Source organism: Nannospalax galili, unplaced genomic scaffold (genome assembly GCF_000622305.1).
Source record: "Nannospalax galili isolate Female #2095 unplaced genomic scaffold, S.galili_v1.0 scaffold788, whole genome shotgun sequence".
NCBI lineage: Eukaryota > Metazoa > Chordata > Mammalia > Rodentia > Spalacidae > Nannospalax > Nannospalax galili.
The window spans coordinates 462,957-487,027 of record NW_008359996.1 but is presented as its reverse complement, the minus strand read 5'-3'; the positions used below and the strand labels follow the sequence as shown (position 1 = coordinate 487,027).

Sequence of the window (24,071 nt, the reverse complement as noted above, 5' to 3'; positions counted from 1 at the left end):
GAGTGTGTGTGCGTGTGTGTGTGTCTGTGTGTGTCTGTGCCTGTGTGTTTCTCTGTGTGTGTTGTATGCATATATGCCTATGTCTGTATGGGTGAAATCCCCTACTCGGGTGCTTGTGGAGGTCAGAGATTGGCATTGGGAAGTCCTTTTATTGAGAAGGACACTTTTCTATTTTATTATTTTCATATTTCTTTTTCGATGTTTTAAAAATTAAATTTTTCCTTTGATGTTTTCATGCATGAGTACCATGCATTCTGATTACTCTTGCCTCCTCCCTTCTCTTGCCTCTCACTCACCCCCGCCCTCCCCTCCCTATATATGCATGTTTATGTTTTTGTTTTGAGACCCACTGAGTTTAACTGGGGCCATCTGTGCGACTGTGGGTCTGGAACGTTCCATTGAGCCTGGCGGTTTCACCAGCAGTTACTCAGCTGATGGCTGTGAGTTGCTTCTCCTAGAATCTATTGGTGGCCACGAGTTTAATGGATGGGAGGTGCTCTTGAGTCCCTCCTCCACCCAAGGCCGGCTGCTCATAGGCTCATTCTGTGTAGGTCAGTGTAGGCAAGCTCAGTTGCATGGAGTTCATGATTGGAGTGGGCATACCATGCCCTGAAGATGGCATTCTGTGGTTCTCCTTCCTATTTTATGGCTTTTCTTTCTTCTTGTCCGTCTTTCACAGTGTTCCCTGGGCCTTCTAGAGGGTGGCATAAGTTAATTTTTAAAATTGCATGTGTTGGTTAGGGGATAACTTGTGGGAGTTAGTTCTCTCTGTCTACCATGTGGGGCAGGGATTGAACATCAGGCTTGGCAGAAGTGCCTTTACTCACTGAGTCATCTCAGAACTGGTCCTTCACTTTATTTTTTGACACAAGGTCTCTTACTGAATCTGAGCTTGCTGTTTTGGCTACACTGGCTAACCAGCAAGTTCCCAGAATCCACCTGTCTCCATCTCCCAGTGTGGAGGTTATAGATGAGCACCATCATGTCTGACTTTGGTGTGGGATCTGAACTCAGGTCTTTGTGCTTGTACAACAAGCACTTTACCCTCTGAGCCATTTCCCCAGCCCCATATTGAAATTCTTTTAAAAATTACTTATTTTTGTTTTATGTATATGAATGGTTTGCCTGCACGCAAGTGCACCATGTACATGCAGTGCTTTCAGAGTCAGAAGAAGGCACTGGATCTCCTGGAATAAAGTTATGTAGGGACTCAGATTTGCTTTGCTTAGCAGGGGACCTGCTGGCTTCGGGGCAGAGGGTCTGATCGGTGACAGAGTCAAACTCTTCCCAACAGGACGATTTATTTTACAATTCAGATGGTTTTTATACATCCCAAGGAACTAGCAGTCACGTGGGATATGACAGTCCCATACAAAGATTTAGGGTACAAAGAAACAGGACATTTAGTCTGTTAGTTGGCGCCAGAAGGATTCTTAAACTTTTACTCAAGGTTATCAATGCCCATCCAGTAATTTATTGGCCACAATGTTTTCTTTCTTAGAGATAAAAGCATGGTGAACTTTTAGCTTTTAGCTCAGGAGTAAACCTTTAACCTGGCCTAATCTCTTAGCCAGGGATAGCTGAGTTATTTGTTTAGGACAAGGAGATGAGCTAAGGGTTGTTGACCAAGACGCTGTCCCACAGAGTGGGGAGCCTGCACTTTTATGACCGGGCCGCTTCCTCCAGCCAGCCCAGCAGTGTTCTGCAAGGCAGGGATTATCAGAGCCACTGTTTTCAGTGCCCCTCCCTTCAGCAGAGAATGCAGCCTGGACCTATAAGTTTTAGGCTCACCTCACCCTAGGGCCTGGCATCCTGGTTTCCTACAAAGTTACAGATGGTTGTTAGCCGCCATGTGTGTGCTGAGGACTGAACCCAGGTCCTCTGCAAGAGCAGCCACTACTCTTAACCGTGAAGGCATTCTCTAGCCACTATTGCTTGATTTTTTGGTGACAGCCATTCTGACTAGGATGAGGTAGAATTTCAGTGTAGTTTTGATTTGTATGTCCCTGATGGCTGAAGATGGTGGTCAGTTTTCCACGTGTTTACGGTCATTTGTACTTCTTTTTCTGAGTACCGTTCACTTCATTTTTCTACTTATTGTTTGAGTGAATTAGTTCTTTTGATGTTAAATTTTTTGAGTTCTTTGTGTAATCTGGTTAGTAATACCCTATCAGATCTTGCAGAGATTTCTTCCAATTCTCTGGCTCCTCTATTCTGTTTCCGTTTCTGTGTGGAAGCGTTTAAATTTCACGCAATTCTGTTTGTCAGTTTTTCCTCCTATCTTGGCTATTTTTGTCCCATTCATTCCCTCTGCTACTCCCTGAAGCAGTTACCCTATGTTTTCTTCAGGTGGTGCCACAATTCCAGGTTTTACATTAAAGTCTTTGACCTATTTTTAAGGTGACTTTTGTACAAGGCGAGATATAAGAATCTAGCTTCACTTTACATGATGATACTGTTTTCCCAACACCAATTTTTGGCACTTTTGTGAAAATTGGGTGACTGTAGGTAGGTCATGGGTTTATTTCTGGGTCCTCTGTTCTATTCCACTGTTCTCTGTTTTTGTGCCAGTTCCATGCTGTTTTGTTACCATGGCTCTGTGGTATAATTTGAAATCATGGTTTCTGTTTCATTTCTCTCTTGAGGACACCACTTTTAGCTCTTTCCATTATTCACCACATACCCAAGAGACATGGTTATTTTCCTAATTTTAAAACTTTAAAAAAAGTATTATTTTTATTTTATGTGTATGCATGTATTGCCTGCATGTAGGTAAGTGCACCCATGTCGTGCAATGCCCACAGAGGACAGAAGAGGCTGTTGGATTCCCTTGGAACTGGAGTTACGGACAGTTGTTAGCTGCCATGTGGGTGCTGGGATTCGAACCCGGGTCTTCTGCAAGAACATTCAGTGTTCTTAATCACTGAGCCATTTTTCCAGCCCTTTCCTATTTTTTTAATTAAAAAATTTAAATTAATTTTCACATAGTATTCTTTTTATTATTAGTCCAAAGAGAGGCAATTTTTTTGGTCTTTTTGAGAGAGGGTCTCCCTACAGCCCCAGCTGTCCTGGAACTCAGTATGTAGACCAGGCTGGCCTTGAACTCACAGAGATCTGCCTGCCTCTGCCTCCCAAGTGCTGGGATTAAAGGCATGTACTACCACGCCTGGCCTGAGAGGCAATTTTTAACACATTTTTCCAAAAATAACTTGAAGCAGGTTACATAAAATATCTATACAACGAATTTTAAGGGGGGAAAATAGGACTAAGAAATCAAAGACCAAAGGATTTGCCAACGTGGTGGAATAGTGATGGTTTTCATTAGCTCTGTTCTTTTTTTTTTTGAGAATCCTAATGAGTTTATTGGGCTTGCTAACAGAGCACAGGGTGCTAACAGAAGAATGGGCGCTTCCCCCATTTATAGCTGCCCTGGAAAGTTCACACCCAGTACAGATCCTGTAGTTTCCCAGCAGCCACACAAAATGATGAGAGAGGTGCCTTGTGGCATCCTTGGCTCATACACCCTTAGCCTCCCCCCCCCCATGCAGCTAAGGTTGAATGTTTGGGTGGGGGGGGGTAACTGATGCTCCCATTGCCTCCTTGACAAAAGTGGGAAGGAGGTGTGACTGTAGTTTGCCAGCATAGTGGTCAGAGGACACTTCCAGGTAACACTCCACCCCTTCCTCTGGCTCTTACATTCTTTCCATCAACCTCTTCTGTAAAAGTCCCTGAGTCTTGGAGGGGGTGACGGGTGTGGGACGATCTTCCTCCCATTGTGGCAAGGCACTGAGCTTTTGGATCTCTGCATAATCTGTTTCCCATGGGCTGTTGGCCCATTTCAGTGGGATTCCATCTACTATAAAGACACAAACAGCAAGAAGCAAGAACATCCAAATAGTGGCTTCTATAATAACTTAACCAATGGGCATAAACACAAATGCTTGGACGGTACTTTAGCAGGTGCATCACATCCATCTAACAAAGCAATTGCAGTGACTTCCCCACTCGGGCCTATATCCACCCTTGCCACAGGAAGTTGGCCTGGTCTACAGTGCCAGATGTGTGCTCCACCTCTAGGAGTGGGCATTATATACAATTGAAAATTTGCTGGTTGTACATAGACTAGATGTGCCATTATTGCACGAGCTGGAACATCTTGTTTGGCATGTTGATAGTGCAGTATGCAGGACCAGTAATTGAGCAGAATTCTCAGGAAAATTCTCCCCCAGCTAACTGCATAGTGCTTCCTGGCTCTATGAAGGCTACATCCAGTGGCAGGGAGTTTCCAGCTTAGTCCAAGCTTGATTTCTCTTCTCCCATGCTCACATAATGGAGTGGCTTTAGCAATAAGGCTTTACTGTCCACTTCTGGTGTATAACCAAAATTATTGGCAATGGCCTTTATTGTTTTGGGGACCTCTAGGGCCCCTCTGGCTAACAGCTCATAGCGGGGCAACCTGCCTCTGGCACTGGAATTCTCATTTAACAACGATATAGGTTCTGGTAGGGCTTTCTTCCATCCCTGTAGGGTTCCTTCTGTGCTTAAGGCTTTTTTCTTTTCTTTTCTTTCTTTCTTCTTCTTCTTTTTTTTTTTTTTTACTGTGTATCGGGATAATTTTCCTCCCTTTATTCCCATAGTTCTTTATGTAGCCCTCCTTCCCCCCTTTGCCTTTAACGACCCCCTTTTTCCATATTTCTCCCTTAGTAACACCTTTCTCCTATTATTCTTCTCTCTTGGGTTCCTTCTTTCCCTTTACCTCCCTGGTTCCCTTCCATATTACTGGTTCCTGCAGTTCCATCAGGATATGTACTCACTTATAAGGATTTGGTGCGAGGATCCACATATGAGGGAGAACGTATGTCTTTTTAGTTTTCTGAGTCTGTGTTACTTCACTTAGTATAACTGTTTCTAGATCCATCCATTTACCTGCAAATTTCATTATTTCATCTTTTTTTTTTTGCTGCTGAGCAAAACTCCTTGTGTAAAATGTACCACATTTTCATTATCCACTCATCAGTTGAGGAACACTTAGGTTACTTCCATCTCTTAGCTATTGTGAAAAGAGCAGCAACAAACGTGATTGTACAAATGTCTCTGCAATAGAATGAGTCCCTTGGGTCTATGCCAAGAGGGGTATAACCAGGTCAAATGGTAGGTTCATTTTTAGTTTTTTAAGAGTTCCCCACACTACTTTACATAAGGGTTGTGTGAATTTGCAGTCCCATCAGTAGTGAATGAGCATTCCTCTTTATCCACATCCTTGCCAGCATTTGATTTAATTTTTTCTCTTGATCCTAGCCAGTCTAATTGGGGTAAGGTGATACCTTAGGGTGGTTTTAATTTGCATTTCCCTAATCACTAATGATGTTGAACAATTTTTGAGATGTTTCTTAGTCATCTTTATTTCTTCCTTTGAGAACTCTTCTGTTTAGATCTTTACCCTTTTAATTGGATCATTTGTTTTCTTGGTTCTTTGTTTTTTTTTAGTTCTTTATATAGTCTGGATATTAAACCCCTGTCAGATGTGTCATTGATGAAGATTTTTTCCCACTCTGGGTTTTCTCTTCACTTTCTTGATTATTTCTTTTTCTGTACAGAAGCTTTTTACTTTAATGGGGTCCCACTTGTTGATTGTTGACCTTAATTCCTGAGCAACTAGTATCTGATTTAGAAAGTCCTTTCCTACACCTTTATCTTGTAAGTTACTGCCAATGTTTTCTTCTTATAGTTTCAGAGTTTTGAGTTTCACGCTGAGCTCTTTGATCCATTTGGAGTTGGCTTTTGTGCAAGGTGAAAGGTAAGGCTCTAGTTTCATTCTTCTACAGGTGGAGATCCATTTTTGCCAGCACCATTTGTTGAAGATGCTGTCTTTCCTCCATTGTGTGTTCTTGGCACCTTTGTCAAATATCAGGTGGCCAAAATTGCATGTACTCAGGTTTGGGCCTTTAATGATGTTCCATTGATCTATGTGTCTATTTCTGTGCCAGTACCATGCTGTTTTTATGACTATGGTTCTGTAGTATACATTGAGATCTGGTATAGTGATGCCCCCAGTGTTGCTCTTTGTGCTCAGGGTTGCTTTGGCTATCTGGGGCCTTTTGTGCTTCCATACAAATTTAAGGATTTTCTTTTCTAATTCTGTGAAGTATGTCATGGGGATTTTGATTGGCATTGCATTGAATCTATAAATGGCATTTGGTAGGATGGTCATTTTCACAATATTAATTCTTCCAGTCCATGAGCATGGGAGGTCCTTCCATCTTCTGGTGTCTTTCTCAATCTCTTTCTTTAAATATTTAAAATTCATTGTGGAGGTCTTTGATGTCTTTGGTCAGATTTATTCCAAATTATTTTATTTATATTTTTTTGAGGCTATTGTGAAAGGGAGGGTTTCTCTGTACTCCTTCTCGGTTGGGCTTGTTTTTGGTGTATAGAAAGGCTACTGATTTTTGTAGAACAATTTTATAACCTGCCACTTTACTGAAGGTGTTGATCATTTCTAGGAGTTTTTTGGTGGAATCTTTGGGCTCTCTTAGGTATAGTGTCATATCATCTGCAAAAAGGGATAATTAGACCTCTTCTTTTCCAATTAGTACTCCTTTAATTTCCGTCTCTTGTCTTATTGCTCTACCCAGAGTTTCAAGCACTATATTGAAAAGGAGTGGAGATAGTGGACAGCCTTGTCTGGTTTCTGATTTTAATTTAATGGGGGTGCTTCCGTTTTTTTTTTTTCCATTTAGAATGATGTTGGCTGTGGGTTTGTTGTATTTGGCTTTAATTGTGTTGAGGGATGTTCCCTCCAGTCCAATTCCCTTTAGAACTTTAATCATGAATGCATGCTGAATTTTGTTTGAAGCCTTTTCTGCATCTATTGAGATAATGTGGTTTTTGTCTTTGAGTCCATTTATATGATTTATGACATTTATTGATTTGTGTATATTGAACCATCTCTGCATCTCTTGAATAAAGCCTACTTGATCATGATGAATGATCTTTTTTGATGTGTGTTTGTATGTGGTTTTGCAAGTATTTCATTGAGATTTTTTGCTTCTATGTTCATTAAGGATCTAGGTCTATAGTTTTCTTTTTTGGTTATTTTGATATTTTTTTAATTAAAAATTTTATTTATTTATTATTTTTATTCTATGTGTATGCGTGTATTGCTTGCATGTAGGTAAGTGCACCCGTGTTGTGCAATGCCCATGGAGGTCAGAAGATGCCATCGGATCCCCTGGGAGTTACGGACAGTTGTTAACTTCCATGTGGGTGCTGGGATTCGAACCCAGGTCTTCTGCAAGAACAACCAGTGTTCTTAACCACTGAGCCATCTCTCTAGCCCTGGTTGTGTTGATATTCTATTTCCCATTTCATTCATTCTAGTGGTGAGGATTTTTCCTGTTGTTTCAAATTGGCTTACTGAGTTTTTCACTTCCTTTTTCATTTCAGCCTGACTTTTCTTCAATTTTTCTCTTTTGTGAATTAAAAAATGAATTTATCCCTATGTTCTTTAGTTCTTTGATTTGTTTATGTGTTCTTTAAGTTCGTTGAATTCTTTGATCATGTTTATGATTGCTTTTTAAAATTATGTGTCCTGGGTTATCACTAGGGGGTTCTTTGTAGAACTCTTTTACGGGACTGGTGGAGTTTGGTGGGAACACACTGTTTTGGTTTTCCCTGTTATTATTTTTCCATTGTGATTTTGGCACATGTATTTCTTTTGTTGTTTGTGATTCTGGTATGAAACTCAAGCCTTCCTTTGTTGAGTTGAGGTCTGCTTCTGTTTGTATTATTGTTGTGCCTTGGTTGTCTTCTTATTGGGTATGTAAAGCTGTTCTCTCAGATTTTATTTTGGAGGGAACTGATGGCTTCAGATCAGCTACTCACGAACTCCCAGAGAGGCCCAAGTCAGGCTCAAGTCTGTTACACTCAGGCTTCTTTCTAACGTTTGGACTCCTTCTAGCAGGTACTCAGAGCACAGTTGGGAAGTTTGCTAAGAGGAGGGAGGCCTGATTTAGGCACTCTCAGGCAGTTTGCTGTGTTCTCAACCCCTCCACCAGGTGGAGGCCAGATCAGGCACTCTCAGGTGGTATGTTAAGGTCTCTGCCCTATAGTAGGGTAGGTCTACCTCTGGGGCTGTGGGAGGGGCCTCATATAATCCCATTTAGGGGGTTGGGTATGGTGTGATTTGGGGAAGCTTTGGGGAAGCTCAGCATCACCTGGAGGGCAGATCCAGGTTCTCTCAGGTGGTTTGCTGAGGTCTTAGTCCCTACACCAGGTGGAGGCCAGATCTGGCACTCTCAGGTTGTCTGCTGAGTTCTCTGCCCCCACCCTAGGCAGAGGCCCGTTCAGGCACTCTCAGGCAGTCTGCCAAGTTCTCAGCCCCTACACCAGGTGGAGTGCACATAGGATTTGTATGTATTTATGGTCTATGGTATGATAATTCAGCACACATGTACATGTGTAATGATCGAATCAGGGTCTTTGCCATTTCTGTCTCCTTAAGCATTTATCATTTGTATGTGTTAGGAAACTTCAAACTCTTGAAGTTATTGTCAATCTGTCATACATTTAAAAATATTTTATTCACTATTTTTATTTTGTGTGTATAAGTGTATTGCTTGCATGTATGTAAGTGCACCCATGTGGGCAATGCCCGTGGAGGACAGAAGAAGGTATATGATTCCCTGGAACTGGAATTACAGCTGGTTGTTGGTCGCCATGTGGATGCTGGGAACTAAACCCTGGTCTTCTGCAAGAGCAGCCAGTGCTCTTAACCACTGAGCCATCTCTCCAGCCCCCATCATACATTTTTTGTAGACTAAGTTGCACTATTGAGTTATTAGATCCCCAGAAATAACTCCGATGTAACTCTTTTGGTACCCATTATCTGACCTGTGCCCTGTTTACTCCTTCCTTTTTCAGTTTCTAGTGACCACTATCCCACTCTCTTCTATGTGATCTATTCTTTTGCCTTCCATAAATAAGAGTATGCAATATTTTTCTTTCTGTGTCTGGTTTATTTGATTTAACCTAATTTCATCCAGTTCCATCTACATTGCTACAAATGACAGAATTTCATTATTTTATATGACAATTAATAATGGGCACGATGTGCATACATGTTTTTCAAAAAAAAAAGAAGTCATACAAATGACCAACAAGTACATTATGACCATTAAGGGTCACTAACCATTAGCGAGATGTGAATCAAAACCACAGTGAGACGTTGTCTCACACAGTTTGAATGCTTGCTACCAGACAGATGAAAATCAGAAGTGCTGGTGAAGATGTGGAGAAAGGGCAGCTCTTCACCCCCAGGCGGTGTCTCATGCACTTAAAAATTGTGTGTGTGTGTGTGTGTGTCTGTGATATATGTTTATAAGTGCATGTGCAGGTGCACACATGGTGGTCTGTCCCACCCCGCGGGAACTGCAATGGGGTACCTGGATTGGGGAGTGGGGATTTGGATGGGGCAATCAGACAAGAGAAATGGAGACAAGACAGTGCTCTGATCAAGTCTCGTCTATTGAAGCACAAGCATACAGTAAAATAAGAAGTGCAGACTGGACTGAATCATATCAGCCAGATAGCAAAGACCCAGGTGCACTCCAAAGGAGGAATCCACTGAGAGCAAGGCAGTTACTGGGATAGAAAACAAGACCGCAGGCAAAGGCCGCGGTCTCCATCCAGTGCCTGTGAGAGTCTACTGATCAACAGAAAACAGAGCTATTTACAATAACTAGAGCAAGGCCGCAGGCTACCAGCCCCGGCTATGAGCCAAGGTTGTGGGCACTTTCCCATGCCCGCGGGAGGAGGGTGGGCAGAATGGAAAGTCACCAACTCAGGTCTGTCAGCAGTTTTGAGAAATGGCTGAGCCTCCGGCTCCCAACAGGGGTCAAAAGATAAGTTTCAGACATTGTTTTTCTCCTTCCACCATGGGTTCCAGGGATCAAGTTCAGGTACTCAGGCTTGTGGGCAAGTGCTTGACCTGCTAGCCACTGTCAATGGTAAGATTATGCTGACTTTTAATTTCCGCCTTGTAACATACTAACTCTCTACCTCTGAATTATTCCTCATTCTTATATGAGAATTTTGGGGTCAGTTTGATGGTTTGGCAGGTAAAGGTATTTGCTTCCAAGCCTGATGACCTAAGTTTGATCCCTAGGACCCACAGGATGGGAGGAGAGAGCTGGCTCCTGCAAGTTTTCCCCCAGCTTCCACACGTGCACCATGGTGGGCATGTGCCCCAAATATACACACACAAAATAATAAAATAAATAAAATAAAAGATAGAATTTTTGTTAGATCAGTATTCAATGTTTGCATTTTTCTGACTATATAAATGAGATCCAACTAGACCAAATAATATATTTTTATTCTTTCCTATAAAACATTTTGCTTTCTTTTGCAAACTCAGATAATTAAGGAAAAATTTGGGCATCATTCTGAGATTGTAACTTAAAGTAATTGCTTGATAAGTTTTAAATTATCTCAATTCTTTGAAAAGTATAGGGGATGAGCCTGGGGTAGCATCCAGAGAGTCTGTGCTCTGTCTTGGGTGATTTTGTCACACTCTTCCCTGTTCTTCTCTTTCTCATTCTCAGAGGATCACAGGCTCCCAACTTTCCCCTGGGCTCCAGTACTTGGGTCAGTCTCTGAGTGGGGGCAAAGATCTCACAATGGATGGCTTGACAGACCTGACTGTGGGGGCCCAGGGACACATCCTGCTGCTCAGGTGAGAACTTTGGAGCACAGCAGCTGTTTTCCCTTGAAGAAGCTTCTTTGCTGTCTGAAGGTTCCTGATGGATCTCTGGTGTCCCCCTAGAGCACAGCCAGTACTGACACTTGAGGCAACTATGGAGTTCAATCCCAAGAAATTGGCAAGGAGTGTATTTGAGTGTCAGGAACAAGTGGCAAGAAGCAAGGATGCTGGGGAGGTCAGAGTCTGCCTCCGCATCCACAAGAGCACACGTGATCGGTTGAGAGGTGAGGTGTGATGGGTAAATCTCCAGGTTAAAAGATAGAGACGTTTGCTCCTCTTGGTTTGCCTAGCCTTCTGGCTCGAGCTGGGGAGACGGGGAGCAGAGATTGGGGCTGTGAATAAGAAAGAAGTAATAAACAGTGGCTAAGACTTGTTCAAAACTAATCAAAACATTGATTATTTACAAAATCAAAGCAGGATACATACAAAGGGAACTGCAACAAAGCACACTACAGTCAAACTGGTGAATTACAAAGAGAAAACCAGGCCAAACAAAAGCCCCTTAGAGAGAAGAGAAGTAGAACCAGCTCTCCAGTAACTGTTAGAACAGAACGGCTATGATTTTCTTTTTTGAGGACTTATTTATGGGCACTACTTCATTTCTTTCTACCACTGATAATTATTATTCTTACTCTGAAAATGAGGAATTAATTCAGAGAGTTCAGATAACGTGCCAAAAATCATACCTTTCGGAGTGGAGCTGTGGCCACAGACCCTGTCTGCTGAGCTCCTTACCACCTCTTCTCTTCAGGAGATATCCAGAGTACTGTCACTTATGACCTGGCCTTGGACCCAGGCCGCCAGAACGCACGCGCCATCTTTGAGGAGACAAAGAACAGCACGTGCAGGCACACGCAGACCTTAGGGCTGATGCGGAAATGTGAAAACCTGAAGCTACAGTTACCGGTGAGCAGGCAAACGGCAGATCCCTTGGCTGAGAATGAGTGGCCTTGGGAAGCTGAGGAAGACAGATCGCCCAATCCCCACTATCTCTCAGGGCTGTGTGAACGACTCAGTGAACCCCATCGTCCTGCGCCTCAACTATACGCTGATGGGGATTCCCTTGCCTTTCTCGGGGAACCTTCGGCCAGTTCTGGCTATGGATGCTCAAAAACTCTTCACAGCCACGGTGAGTCCGGGGGTTGGGGCCCTGTAGGAGCTTAGAAGAGATCAGAAGGAGAGGTTGCTAAAGCTTCTTTTATTTTATATAATTTCATTTAAACATTAAAATTTTTTGATTTCTTTATTTTTATTTTATGTGTATGAGTGTTTGTATGTAAGTGTAACTATGTTGTGCAGTGCCTGTGGAGGCCAGAAGAGGGTGTCATATCCCCTGGAGCTGGAGTTAATGATGGGTGTTAATTGCCATGTGGGTGCTGGGAACTGAACCCAGGTCGCTGAGCCATCTCTCCAGCCCCTCATTTAAACATTTTATCTTATTCTTCGTGATTTCCTTTTATTGTATTTTTTCTTAGCTTCCCTTTGAGAAGAATTGTGGCAATGACAGCATTTGCCAAGATGACCTCAGCATTTCCTTCAGTTTCATGGAGTGAGTTTCTTTTCATCCTGGCTTTCTTCAAACCTGAATTACCATGCAATGCTCTATTCCTGATCCTCAAGGGAGCCTGTGTTCCTTCAGAGGTATCTGGTGCCACAAGATCTTGGGTGGCTGCTCTGTTCTCCATTCTCTCTCCAGCAAATGAACTTGGTGTGGAAGAGCCCTTGACATCTCCTGGCCTGCCTTTTGCTCTCACAGCCTAGATACTTTGGTGGTGGGAGATCCCCGAGGCCTCAGTATGAGACTGACTGTGAGAAATGATGGTGAAGACTCCTACGGGACTAAGGCCACCTTCTCCTACCCCCCTGGTTTGTCCTTTCGGAAGGCGTTGGTAGCTCAGGTAGCCAAATGCTCCTCAGCCTCTTGGCCTCTGTGTTCCTCCCCTCTGGGGTCAGTGGTTGACAGAGCCTCCCTTGGTTCCAGAACCAGCACTCAAAGAGATCCTGGCGCCTGACCTGTGATTCTACCTCTTCTGCTGAAGGGCGTGGGGCTCTGAAGAGAACCACCTGCAACATAAACCACCCCATCTTCCCTGGCAACTCAGAGGTCAGAGCTCCAGCTCCTGTGCTGTTTCTCCGCTTTGCCTTGTGTAGTTCTCCTCTTCCCCCCTTCTTCCTCTTCCTCCTCTTCCCCCTCCTCCTTTCCCCCTCCTCCTCCACCTCCTCCTCCTCATCTTTCTCCTCCTCCTCCTCCTCCATCTCTTCCCACTCTCTTTCCTTTTCCTTCTAAGAAAAAATGTTGCTTTCTACAAACCAGCTTTATTGAGGTATTATTCACATCTCATAAACTCATCCATTATGTACAATTCCGTGATTAGTGTATTCAGTTATGTATCCACCTTTCTGATCAATTTGAGACTTTGCTAATCAGTGCCCGGAAGCCACTAATCTAATCTGTGTCTAAGGATTTGCGCCTCTGGATTTCCCACATACATAGAAGCATATAGTGTGTGGCTCTGTGACTGGCTTCTTGCAGTGAGCATTGTGCTCTCCAGGATCTTAATCTATCAGCAGTTTATCTCTTTGTATATCTGAACAGTATTGTATCATGTCATATTTTATTTATCCCATTCATTGGTTGATGGACAATTGTGCTATTTCTTCTATACCATTTTTAATCAGTCTCTATTCTCCAACTCTAGGTCATTTTGAATATCACATTTGATGTGGACTTGGATGCTTCCCTTGGAAACAAACTGCTCCTCAAGGCCAATGTGACCAGGTGACTGTTCTTGACCTACAATTTGCATCCCCAATGAAGTCCTGCCCCTTGTCCAGGGAAAACCTTTCCCTCTCTTTCTTGGTGCTAGACAGTATATCAAGTACTGAGGGGTTGGTGGTGGATAAGACTGTGGTTCCTGCCCTCACAGAGGTTATTCTTTAGTGGCACAGACAGACAAGAGAATAGGCGATTACAAACAGTATGAAATAAATGATCAAGTGGTGGGGGTGGTGGTGGGGGAGATGCCCAGCGTTCTAGAGAACTTGATATTTAGAGATTATCGAGGAGAATATATTTAGATTATGAGTAAGCCAAGCAAAGGTGTGAAGATGGAGGGAAGCATGTACCAGGCAAAACCCAGAGCTTGGCGAGATGGAGGCCTGTTTAAGACTGGTTTAATCAGGACCAGTGAGATGGTTCAGTGGGTGCAAACACTCACTGCATAGGACTGATGACCTAAGTCCAGTCCCTGGAGCCCATGTAAAAGTGGAAGGGGAGAACCAACTGTATGAAGTTGTCCTCTGACCTCCACATATGTGCTGTGGCAAGTAGGCACCCATTCACCCACATAATAATAAATTAAATAAAAAAGTAGGACTGGTGCGATGGCTCAGCAATTAAGGGCGTTTATTGCCAAGCCCGATAACCCGAGTTCAATCCCCGGAGAGAACTGACTCTTGCAAGTTGTTCTCTGACCTCCACATGTGTGCTGTGGCATGCATGTACACAAATACATACACATTAACACAACACACACTAAAGTAAATAGATGTAAAGCAATGTTAAAAGAACAGCTGAAGCACATGTGCAGGGTTTAAGGAGTTGGCGGTGTGGGTAGGTACGGGTCATGGCACAGAAGGACAGAAGGACTGCTGAGCGCTGTTAGGGGGTTTGCAGTCTGGGCCATGAGTAACAGGGATGTGTTAGAAGGTCACCATCTACAGGACTGAGGACTGGGGAGGGAGCAGTTAGAGGGCTGCGTTAGCTACTGGAGTGGGTGAGGAAGGGCCAGCAAAGCAGGGGCAGGGGGACTGTGGGGTTTAGATGTGGGGATAAGGACATGGAGGCTGACTAGAGGTAGAGGGTGAGGGAAAAGGAAAGGCTGATTCTCAGCTCTTAGAGCTGACCAAGCTCTTGCTTTTCCTTCAGTGAGAACAACATGTCCAGCACCCACAAGACTAAGTTTCAGTTGGAGTTGCCTGTGAAATATGCTGTCTACATGGTGGTCACCAGGTGCTGCTCTGCCCGACTCTTTCCCCATCAGGCTGGATACAGCCATCACGTATTTGTGTTAACGAACCAACTTGTGTTGTGTGTGCATGTGTGCCTATGTGGAGGAACTATATGCGTGTGTGTATGTATTTGTGCCCAAACCCACACACACCATGCCGTGTGTCTGACAAATGTCATCCACCACTCCATTCTGTCCTGCGTCCCAGACTGCGTTGCTCCTTCCTGTTCCTAGTCCCCCCTTACACACTCAGGCCAAGATCCTCTCCTGGGACGCCTTCATGTTCTATCACTGTCTGTCTCCTCTTTCTTCTTTTAGCAGTGAGAACTCTACCAAATACCTCAACTTCACGGCGTCAGAGATGACCAGTCAGGTCATACAGCATCAATACCAGGTGGGGAGCTGGGGAGGTCTGGGTTGTGAGAGGGTACCAGGAAGGGACACTGATGTGACGACAATGCAGAAAGCAGGTCTAGGAAGTGTGCAAATGTTGCTTCCTGTGGTGTGCCAGGCACAGCTCTAAGCTGTCTCTTCTCTCTCTCTCTCTCTCTCTCTCTCTCTCTCTCTCTCTCCCCTTAACACACACACACACACACACTCTCTCTCTCTCTCTCTCTCTCTCTCTCACACACACACACACACACACACATACACACACACATACACAGAATGAGCTTATTTTTCCTCCATCTGGGCTCTGAGGCACCGTTGCTGTCCCATGTTTATGGCTAAAGAAACAACTAGGTGGAAGAGCAGGAACTTAAGAGCAGCCTGTGTGGTTCAAGTATGTGCTTAGTGTATACTCTTGGTTCCCTAAAGAGGCAGGAAGCTTAGAATGTTAGCTGTTCTGGGCTATAGGGAATGAGGAGCTGATTCTAGGAGACAGTGAGGTCACAAGGCCAGAACTCTGACCCCTCCCTTCCGGTGTAGTTCAACAACCTGGGCCAGAGGAGCCTCCCTATCAGTGTGGTTTTCTGGATCCCTGTCCAGCTTAACCAGGTGCCTGTATGGAGCCATCCCGAGGTTGTCTTCTCCCAGGTGAGTCCAGCTGGGCTCAAGAAGTGAGTCTAACTCCTTTTCCCGCAGCTAAGGTCTTCCCTAAGACCTCTGTTTCCTCTTCCTTGGACCCTCCCCGGGACCCAGACTATCACTCTGCTGGGTGGGACCAGCACCCTCATTTCTCTCCTCAGTGCCTCTCATTCCTCAGGACCTCTCAAGTGCCTGTCAAACCGAGGAGAGATCCCCACCTCGCTCTGAGTTCCTGAATGAGCTTGAGAAGACCCCAGTGCTGGTAAGACGCCTGGCTCCAACCTTGGGGCCACATGTACAGCCATCATGGTCTCCCCAGCTTCTTTCATCATATGCCTCCTTGCCTTCCTTCTCCAGAATTGCTCTGTTGCTGTCTGTAAGAGAATCCAGTGTGACATCTCGTCCTTCAATGCTCAGGAAAAATTCAGTGTTGTCCTCAAAGGCAACCTCTCATTTGACTGGTATATTAAGGTATGTGGGGTCTTAAGGCAGCCATGACCCTTCAGAGCCCCAGGCTGGGCTCTCACTCTGCTCTCTCCACAGACTTCTCATAACCACCTTCTGCTTGTGAGTACAGCGGAGATCCTGTTTAATGAATCCGAGTTTGCCCTGCTTCCAGGACAGGGGTTATTTGTGAAGTCCCAGGTACTTGTCTCAGGCACAGGGGGACTGCTGGAAGGAGGAGGAAGCTGGGCTTGTGAAGCTCATCTTTGGGTTAGAGAAAGGAGCAGATGGGAGGAGTGAGGGCTGCAGTGTTGTGGGTCATAGGGAAGGGCTAGTCCTTGAGGAATGCACAAGTCTGGTTGGGAAACCTCCAGAAGTGTCCCATTGTTGCATCTCCTTTCTTCCGTCCCTCCCTTAGACGCAGACCAAAGTGGAGCCACATATTGTTCACAACCCTCTACTGCTCATTGTGGGGAGCTCCATCGGGGGGCTGGTGCTCCTGGCCCTCATCACTGCTGGACTGTACAAGGTATACCTTGGCTGGCCCTCTTTCTGCTTCCCCACATCTCCACAGAATTCCATTACTGGGCTTGGCTCTCAGTATTGCTGCTAATTGTATGGCTTTGGGCAAGTCAGAACCTCTCTGTGCCTCAGTTTTGTCATTTGTAAAATAATATTGATTAGGGCTGAAGAGCTGGCTCAGTAGTTAAGAGCACTGGCTGTTCTTGCAGAAAACCCAGATTCTGTTCTCAGCACCCACATGGCAGCTAACACCCATCCATAACTCCAGTTCTGGAGGATCCAGTGCCCTTTTCTGGCCTCCAAGGGAACTGCATGACACAAGGACACTTACATAGATGTAAACACAACACTCATACACATAAAAATAAAGAAAAAAGATAATATATCAATACCCATTTTATAAAGTAAATTAGCATAAAACATGCAGAGTGACTAGAATAGCCCCTGGTACAGAATGGCCACAATTTAAGGAGTATTGATTATTCTTGTTATGTTTTATATTTATTTATTTATTTTTAATTTTTAAATTTTATGTGTGTGAGTGTCATGCCTGCATATAGGTAAGTGCACTCACGTCATGCAATTCCTGAGGAGGACAGAAGAGGCTGTTGGATACCCTGGAACTGGAGTTAGGGACAGTTATTAGTTGCCATGTGGGTGCTGGGATTCGAACCTGGGTCTTCTGAAAGAACAGTTTTTAACCATTGAGCCATCTCTCCAGGCCCTTACATTTATTTTTTAAATTATTTTTATTTTTATTTTATGTGTATGCATGTATTCCCTGCATATATGTAAGTGCGCCCGTGTGGTGCAATGCCTGGAGGTTGGAAGGAGATGTCAGATTCCCTTGGAACTGGAGTTACAGATGGTTGTTAGCTGCCGTATGGGTACTGGGAATCGAACCCAGGTCCCCTGAAAGAGCAGTCAGTGCTCTTAACTGCTGAGCCAGCTCTCCAGCACCTATTTTATATTTCTTCCCTAACCCTGGTGTTGATACTGTTTCTCTCCCTGTCTCACTTTTCCCAGACCCTTCCCATAGTCTGCCCTGTTAATTTTTGCCCTGTGTTTTGTTATCCTATCCTTCCCTGCTCTGTATGAGCTTTACCTGTAGCCCTGTCTCTGTGGCCCTTACCTTCTTTTTTTACCCTGACAGCTTGGCTTCTTCAAACGGCAGTACAAGAACATGATGAATGAAGCTGATCCCCCAGCAGCCCCACCTCAGTAATGGCCCCCTCTCCATGGAGTGACCCCTCCAACAGCAAGCAGGACTCTGGTCAGGCCAACACACAGGTCCCTAGACTGCTGGACAGACATATCCTTTAGGAGGCTGATGTAGTGATGTCTTACACAGGAAAGCAAGCTTGGGCTTTCTGCTTATGTGTGCGAGTTGTGTGTGGCTCAGACATTTCTTGTCATCAACAGACCCTCTTGGGTCAAAAGGAATCTCTTGGCCTTCCTTGTGTGTGAGGAGAGATGCTGATGGGCCCTCCTCTGGGAGAGGTGATGGCAGTTCTTGCAGATGAGCATAAAGGGAGATGCTATGGCTGTTGCTAAAGGAAGTGAGGTTTTCTTCCATGGGTGCTGCAGACTTGAAAGAGCCTGGTGACCAGAAGGCAGTACTGAGCGTCCAGGAGAAGCTAGACGTGGACTAGAGAGCTGGTGAGCGACAGGAATCTGTCAAATCCACACCACAGAGTGCTGACGGGTCCCACAAAGATGTCCAGTGAAGAAGGATAAATCTCCTTTCACCTCTTTTTTATTGTTTTAATGTTATTTTTTATTTTTGAATCAACGAACCTGTCTGTAGGGTCAAAATCAAAAGACATTCATGAGTATGTAGAGAAAAGCTGGGGATGTGGCTCAGTGGTAGAGCACTTGCCTACCATGTGCAAGGCCTTGAGTCCAACCCCCAGCACTGCAAAACAAAAGCAAAGCAAAGCAAAACAAAACAAAACGAAAAAGAGCGTGTAGTGGAAAGTGGCTCTTCCTAGCGACACAGCTTCCCTCCTTAGGGGTAGTCAAGGCTATGTGTTTTGAATCTCTTTCACAAAGTTTATAGGATGTACAAACACACACGTACACACGCACACACACATGCATGCATGCACGCTATTTTAGGCAAATGGTAACACTGTATGCTATGCAGCTTGTCTTTTCATCAATATGCTTGTTATTTCATATAAACTATAAATTGCTATAGCTGCATTTTATTCCTCTGTGTGAGTACATTATAATGTGTTGAACCAGTCTCCTTTGAATATAGTTCTTCCAACTTCTTGCTAGTGCAAATGCTGAATTAATAAATTGGATATATCTAATCTTTACACATGTATAAGGAAAATTCATTGGATATGTTTCTAGAAGTTTGTCTTCTACATGAAGTAAACTCAAGATAAAAAATTGAGAGGAAGCTGGGCTGTCTAGGGGTTGTGATCTGGTTCATTTTCTTAGCCAATTAAAGAATGAAAGAGCAGGAAAAATCTCAGATGCAGTGGAGAGAAGAGGACATTGACTATTGAAAGATGAGGATTCACACCCACATAGGAACAAGACTCCTCACAAGTGAGGAGGAGATTTGGAACAGAAATCCAAGTCTTTCCCAGAGGGCCTGGATTTTTAAGGATTTTGGTGGGTTCCCCCTCCCCTGGTTTTGGATTGGTCAACTTAAAGAAGATTGATAAGTTTATGAGTTCAGATGAGGAGGTGTCAGGTCTGGCCTTGGTCTTAACTGAACTGATTTGAACTAGCTGGAACGGAGGCTCTGCTGGCTAGAGGGGGAGCCCCAAGGCCTTTGTCTCAGAACAAGAAGATGGAAGCATGCTATCTTGATTACTCATCAGTGGCTCTTTCCCTATCTATGTACCTGTCCAAATAAGGTTAGTTCCCAGTCCCTCAGTGTCATCCTGGGGCAGAGGGAGGTGTGCTGCATGTGCACCATTTCCAAATAATTATCAATGGAGGATTTTGGGGGGATGGGGAGAGGGTGTTGATCCTTGACATGTCTGACTCCACTCACAATGAGTGTGAGTGAAGTGGGTTCTCGTGGCCAGAGGAGACAAAGGTGCTTCCAGTTGGAAGTCTATAGGAAGAGCACAGCACTGGAGAGGCCTATGGGGATGGCTGATGAGCAGAAAAAGTTTGATGGTTATTTCCAGGTGGCCCTCCATCCTCATGAGAAGTCCCAGTGCCAACCTCTCACACCTTTGTGAATGTGGTAACCACTACCCTGGACTCTCTATAATCCTCCCGTCTTTTGAGGCAGGGTCTCCCTGTAGTCCCAGCTGGCTGGGAACTCACTATGTAGACCAAGCTGGCCTCCATCTCAGAGATCCGCCTGCCTCTGCCTCCCAAGTCCTGGGATTAAAAGTGTGCACCACCATGCCCAGCTTAGAGTTTTACTTTTTAAAAGAATTAATGACCATATAGAAGAATCAAATCAACAGATGCACAAATTAAGGTGATTATCTGAGACCTTGACAAGATAGTCTCCAAAGAGAATGAAGCAATCAGTAAACTGGAGGTGAAAGTCCAAAATATGGAGGAGAAATTTTAGCAAGGAGATTGAAACATTGAAAAGGAATCAAATACGTGCAACGAAGGAGATGGTCAATCAAAGAAAAAACACAGCCGATAACTATCATTCTGCTAATGCAAAAGAATTAATTTCAGGGATAGAAGATACAGTCAAGTAATATAAACAGACATATACAGGGAAAAAAGTTAGGGAGCATGAGCAAAGCTTGGAAGAAGTCTGGGATACATTCAAGAGTCCACAGCCAAGGATTCACAGTGTAGAGGAAGGACCAGAAATAAAATCAAATGGAATAGGGGGCTGGAGAGATAGTTCAGAGGTTAAGAGCACTGGCTGCTCTTGCAGAGGACTGGGGTTCAGTTACAACCATTTGTAACTCCAGTTCCAGGGATCTGTGTCCTCTCTGGTCTCTGTGGCCATTGCATGCACAGGTACACTTACATGAGACAAAATACAAAATACACATACACATAAAATAAAATAAAATGAAAAAGACTTACAAAAGAAACTCACAGACACATGTCAGGATGTTAAAAATACAAAATAACTAATCCTGAAAGCGGTATGAGGAAAATGCCAACTTACATACAAAGGTAGAAATATCAGAATTACCACAGACTTTTCATTAGTGCATATAAAAACCAGAAGAGCATAGAACAAAATATTTGAAGCTCTGAAAGTAAATATCTGTGAACCATAAGTGCTATAACCTGAAAAGTTATCTTTTGAAATTGATGGTGAAATAATGGTATTTCAAGAGAAACACAAATTAAGGCAATTTTTGACAAGCTAGTATTGCAGAGAAATCTTAATGGAGTACTTTACAGGGAGGAAGAAGAAAGATCACCTCCTCCATGTACACACATGAAAGTGTACACTCCGTGTAAAGAACAGATAAACTAGACCTGGGAAAGAAACACCCATGTCAAACACAGCAACTCACAACCCGTTAAACCTCTGGAATGCAGCTAAGGCGGCCATAAGAGAAAAGTTTATAACAATAAGCATTGGCACACACTTCTAATTCCAGCACTCAGGAGGCAGAGGTAGGTGAATTTGTTAGCTCAAGGCCAGCCTTGTCTACATAGTGAACTCCAGGTCAGGAAGGGCCATATAGTGAGACCTTGTCTCAAAAAACTAAAACCAACCAACCAAAGAAACCAAAACCCCTGAGAAATATAAAATAAACAGCCTAATGATGCACCTCAAGGCTCTTGGAAAACAAGCAGCAAATCCCAATCCAAGTAGATGACAAGAAATAATAAGAGGGAAAGGATTAATGAGACATACAGTGAAAACAATACATAAAACTAAGGAAAGAGCTGTTTATTTGAAAAAGTAAATAAGATTGACAAACTCTTAGGTATGACAAAAAGAGGGAGAAGGCACAAATAAGAGATTAAAAGGGTGTTATTAAAACAGACTCCAGTGAAACAGAGAACATGATTAGAAGATATAAATAACCTTAAACACACCCATTATAAGCACTGAGATAGAAGCTGGAATTAAAAGTTTCCATTGGTGGCATGCGTCTTTAATCCCAGCACTCCGGAGGCAGAGGCAGGCAGATTTCTGTGAGATTGAGGTCAGCCTGATCTACACAGTGAGTTCCAGCGAGTTGCAGAACAAATGGGGCTACGGGGAGACTCTGTCTTGAAAAACAAAAACAAAAACAAAAACAAAAAAAAGTCTCCCTTCAAAGAAAAGTGCTGGACCAGATGGTTTCACCTCTGAATTCTATCAGACTTTCTAGGAAGATCTCACACCAGTATTTCTGAACTTGTTCCACGAAACAGAAAGTGAATGAACACTACCAAATATGTTCTATGAAGCCAGTATTATTCTGATACCCAAACCAGGTGAAGACACAACAATAACAAGAAAGAAAACTACAGACCAATTTCTTTAATGATCGTAGATGCAAAAACTCTCCACAAAATACTTGCAAACCAAATTTAGGTACATTATGACCAAGTGGGCTTTATCTCAGAAAGACAAGGTTGGTTGAACATACATAAATCAATAAATGTAAAAACCATGTAAACACATGAAAGGACAGAAATCACATAATCATCTTGATTGATGCTGAAAAGTTGAGCTTGAGAAAGTTCAACATGCCTTCATTATAGAAGTTTTGGAGAAGTTAGGGATAGATGGAGCGTATGTCAAAATGGCTATATATAACAAACCTAGAGCCAGCATGATATTAAATGGAGACACACTAGAGTGTTTTCCCCTAAAATAAGGAACAAGACAAGGATACCCACTTGCCTCTCATTTATTATAGTGCTTGAGCTTGAAGTCTTAGTCCCAGCAATTAGAAAGGAGAAAGGCATGAAGGAGATAAAAATAGTAGAGGAAGAGGTCAAATCATTTACAGATGACATGATTCGATACTTAAGACCATACAGAAGCTACTAGAAAACTCTTAAGTCTAATAAACACTTATAGTAAAGTTGTAGGATATAAAATTAATATAAAACTATCTTTTTATATACCAACAATATGCTCTTGGAGAAAGAAACTAGGAAAAATATCCCCTTCAAAATAGCACCCAAAAATTTAAGCATGTAGGAATACACTTTAACTAAAGAAGACAAAGACTTCTATAATGAAAACTTGAAGACACTGAAAATGGAACTCAAAGAAGGTGCTAGATGATAGAAAGGCCTTCCATGCTCCTGGATTGGCAGAATCAATATGGCTCTACTATCAAAATTAATATGTGGATTTGATGTAGTGCTTATCAAAATTCCAACTTCACAGAACTAGAAAAAACAATCCAAGCATGCATATGGACCCACAAAAGACCACAGATAGCCAAAGCACTCCTATGGGGTAAGAGCACAACTAGGGGTATCACAATTCCAGACCTCAAACCACACTACAGAACTATGGTGTTAAAGACAGCTTAGTGCTGGCATAAAAATGGACAGGTGAACCAATAGAATAGTGAAGAAATGGAGAGCAACCTAAGTGTCCACCAGCTGGTGAGAGACAAAGGACGTGTAGTGTGTAGACAAAGTGGGATAGTATATAGCTATAAAAGAATGGAATCCTATCATTTCTGAAAACAGATAAACATAGAGGCCATTATGTTAGGTGAAGTAAGCCAGGTACACAAAGGCAAGTATATGACTTCAGTTATATATGGAATCTATAGAAATTTGTCTCAAAAGTTGAGAGGCAGAATGGTGGTTTCCAGGGCCTGGGAAAGGAGGGGAAGGAGGAGCTGGGAAAAGCTGGCTAAGCAGGAGAAGTACGTAAATATATTCTGATTTTATACTGTATAGTGGGATGACTATAGATCATGTACTTACCTTTGTGTGGTGTGTGTGTGTGTGTGTGTGTGTGTGTGTGTGTGTGTTTTGTGAAGAGTCTCACTTTGTAATGCAGGCTAGCCTCAAAGTCGTGTTTCTCTTGCTTCAGCCTCTGAAGGTCTTGAGTTCATAAGCATGAACCGCCATGCCTGGGTTGTACAGTATGTTTCTTAAAAGGTAAAAAAGCTATTGCAGCACATTGAGCTCCATAGAGACAGCTCCCGGGCAAGTGAGAGCCGGTCTGGCACTGGGCGACTCTGTGCCTCACTGAGGAAGAACAACTGAAAGATCCCAAGAAGCCCAGAGGCAAGATGTCATCACACACACTTTGTGCAAACTTGCTGCGAGGAGCACAAGAAGCACTGGATGCTTCCGTCAGCTTCTCAGGGTTTTCCAAGAAGTGCTCAGAGAGGTGAAGACCGGATCTACTAAAAAGAGGAAAGTTTGGAGAC

General features: G+C 43.5%; 1 protein-coding gene across 1 annotated transcript in view; it reads left to right on the top strand.

Annotated features, from left to right (window-relative positions):
* Nucleotides 1-19,091, top strand: part of Itgam (integrin subunit alpha M) — a 79,168-nt gene extending 60,077 nt beyond the window's left edge. The window contains exons 15-30 of the mRNA XM_008823789.2: nt 10,605-10,735; nt 10,826-10,986; nt 11,514-11,668; nt 11,760-11,891; nt 12,238-12,311; nt 12,519-12,660; nt 12,744-12,866; nt 13,462-13,541; nt 14,691-14,774; nt 15,091-15,166; nt 15,703-15,810; nt 15,980-16,063; nt 16,159-16,272; nt 16,345-16,446; nt 16,664-16,774; nt 17,921-19,091. Of these exons, the coding sequence (XP_008822011.1) occupies nt 10,605-10,735; nt 10,826-10,986; nt 11,514-11,668; nt 11,760-11,891; nt 12,238-12,311; nt 12,519-12,660; nt 12,744-12,866; nt 13,462-13,541; nt 14,691-14,774; nt 15,091-15,166; nt 15,703-15,810; nt 15,980-16,063; nt 16,159-16,272; nt 16,345-16,446; nt 16,664-16,774; nt 17,921-17,992 (1,749 nt within the window). The 3' untranslated portion in view covers nt 17,993-19,091. The remainder of the gene's footprint in view (nt 1-10,604; nt 10,736-10,825; nt 10,987-11,513; nt 11,669-11,759; nt 11,892-12,237; nt 12,312-12,518; nt 12,661-12,743; nt 12,867-13,461; nt 13,542-14,690; nt 14,775-15,090; nt 15,167-15,702; nt 15,811-15,979; nt 16,064-16,158; nt 16,273-16,344; nt 16,447-16,663; nt 16,775-17,920) is intronic.
* Nucleotides 19,092-24,071: the final 4,980 nt, after the last annotated feature.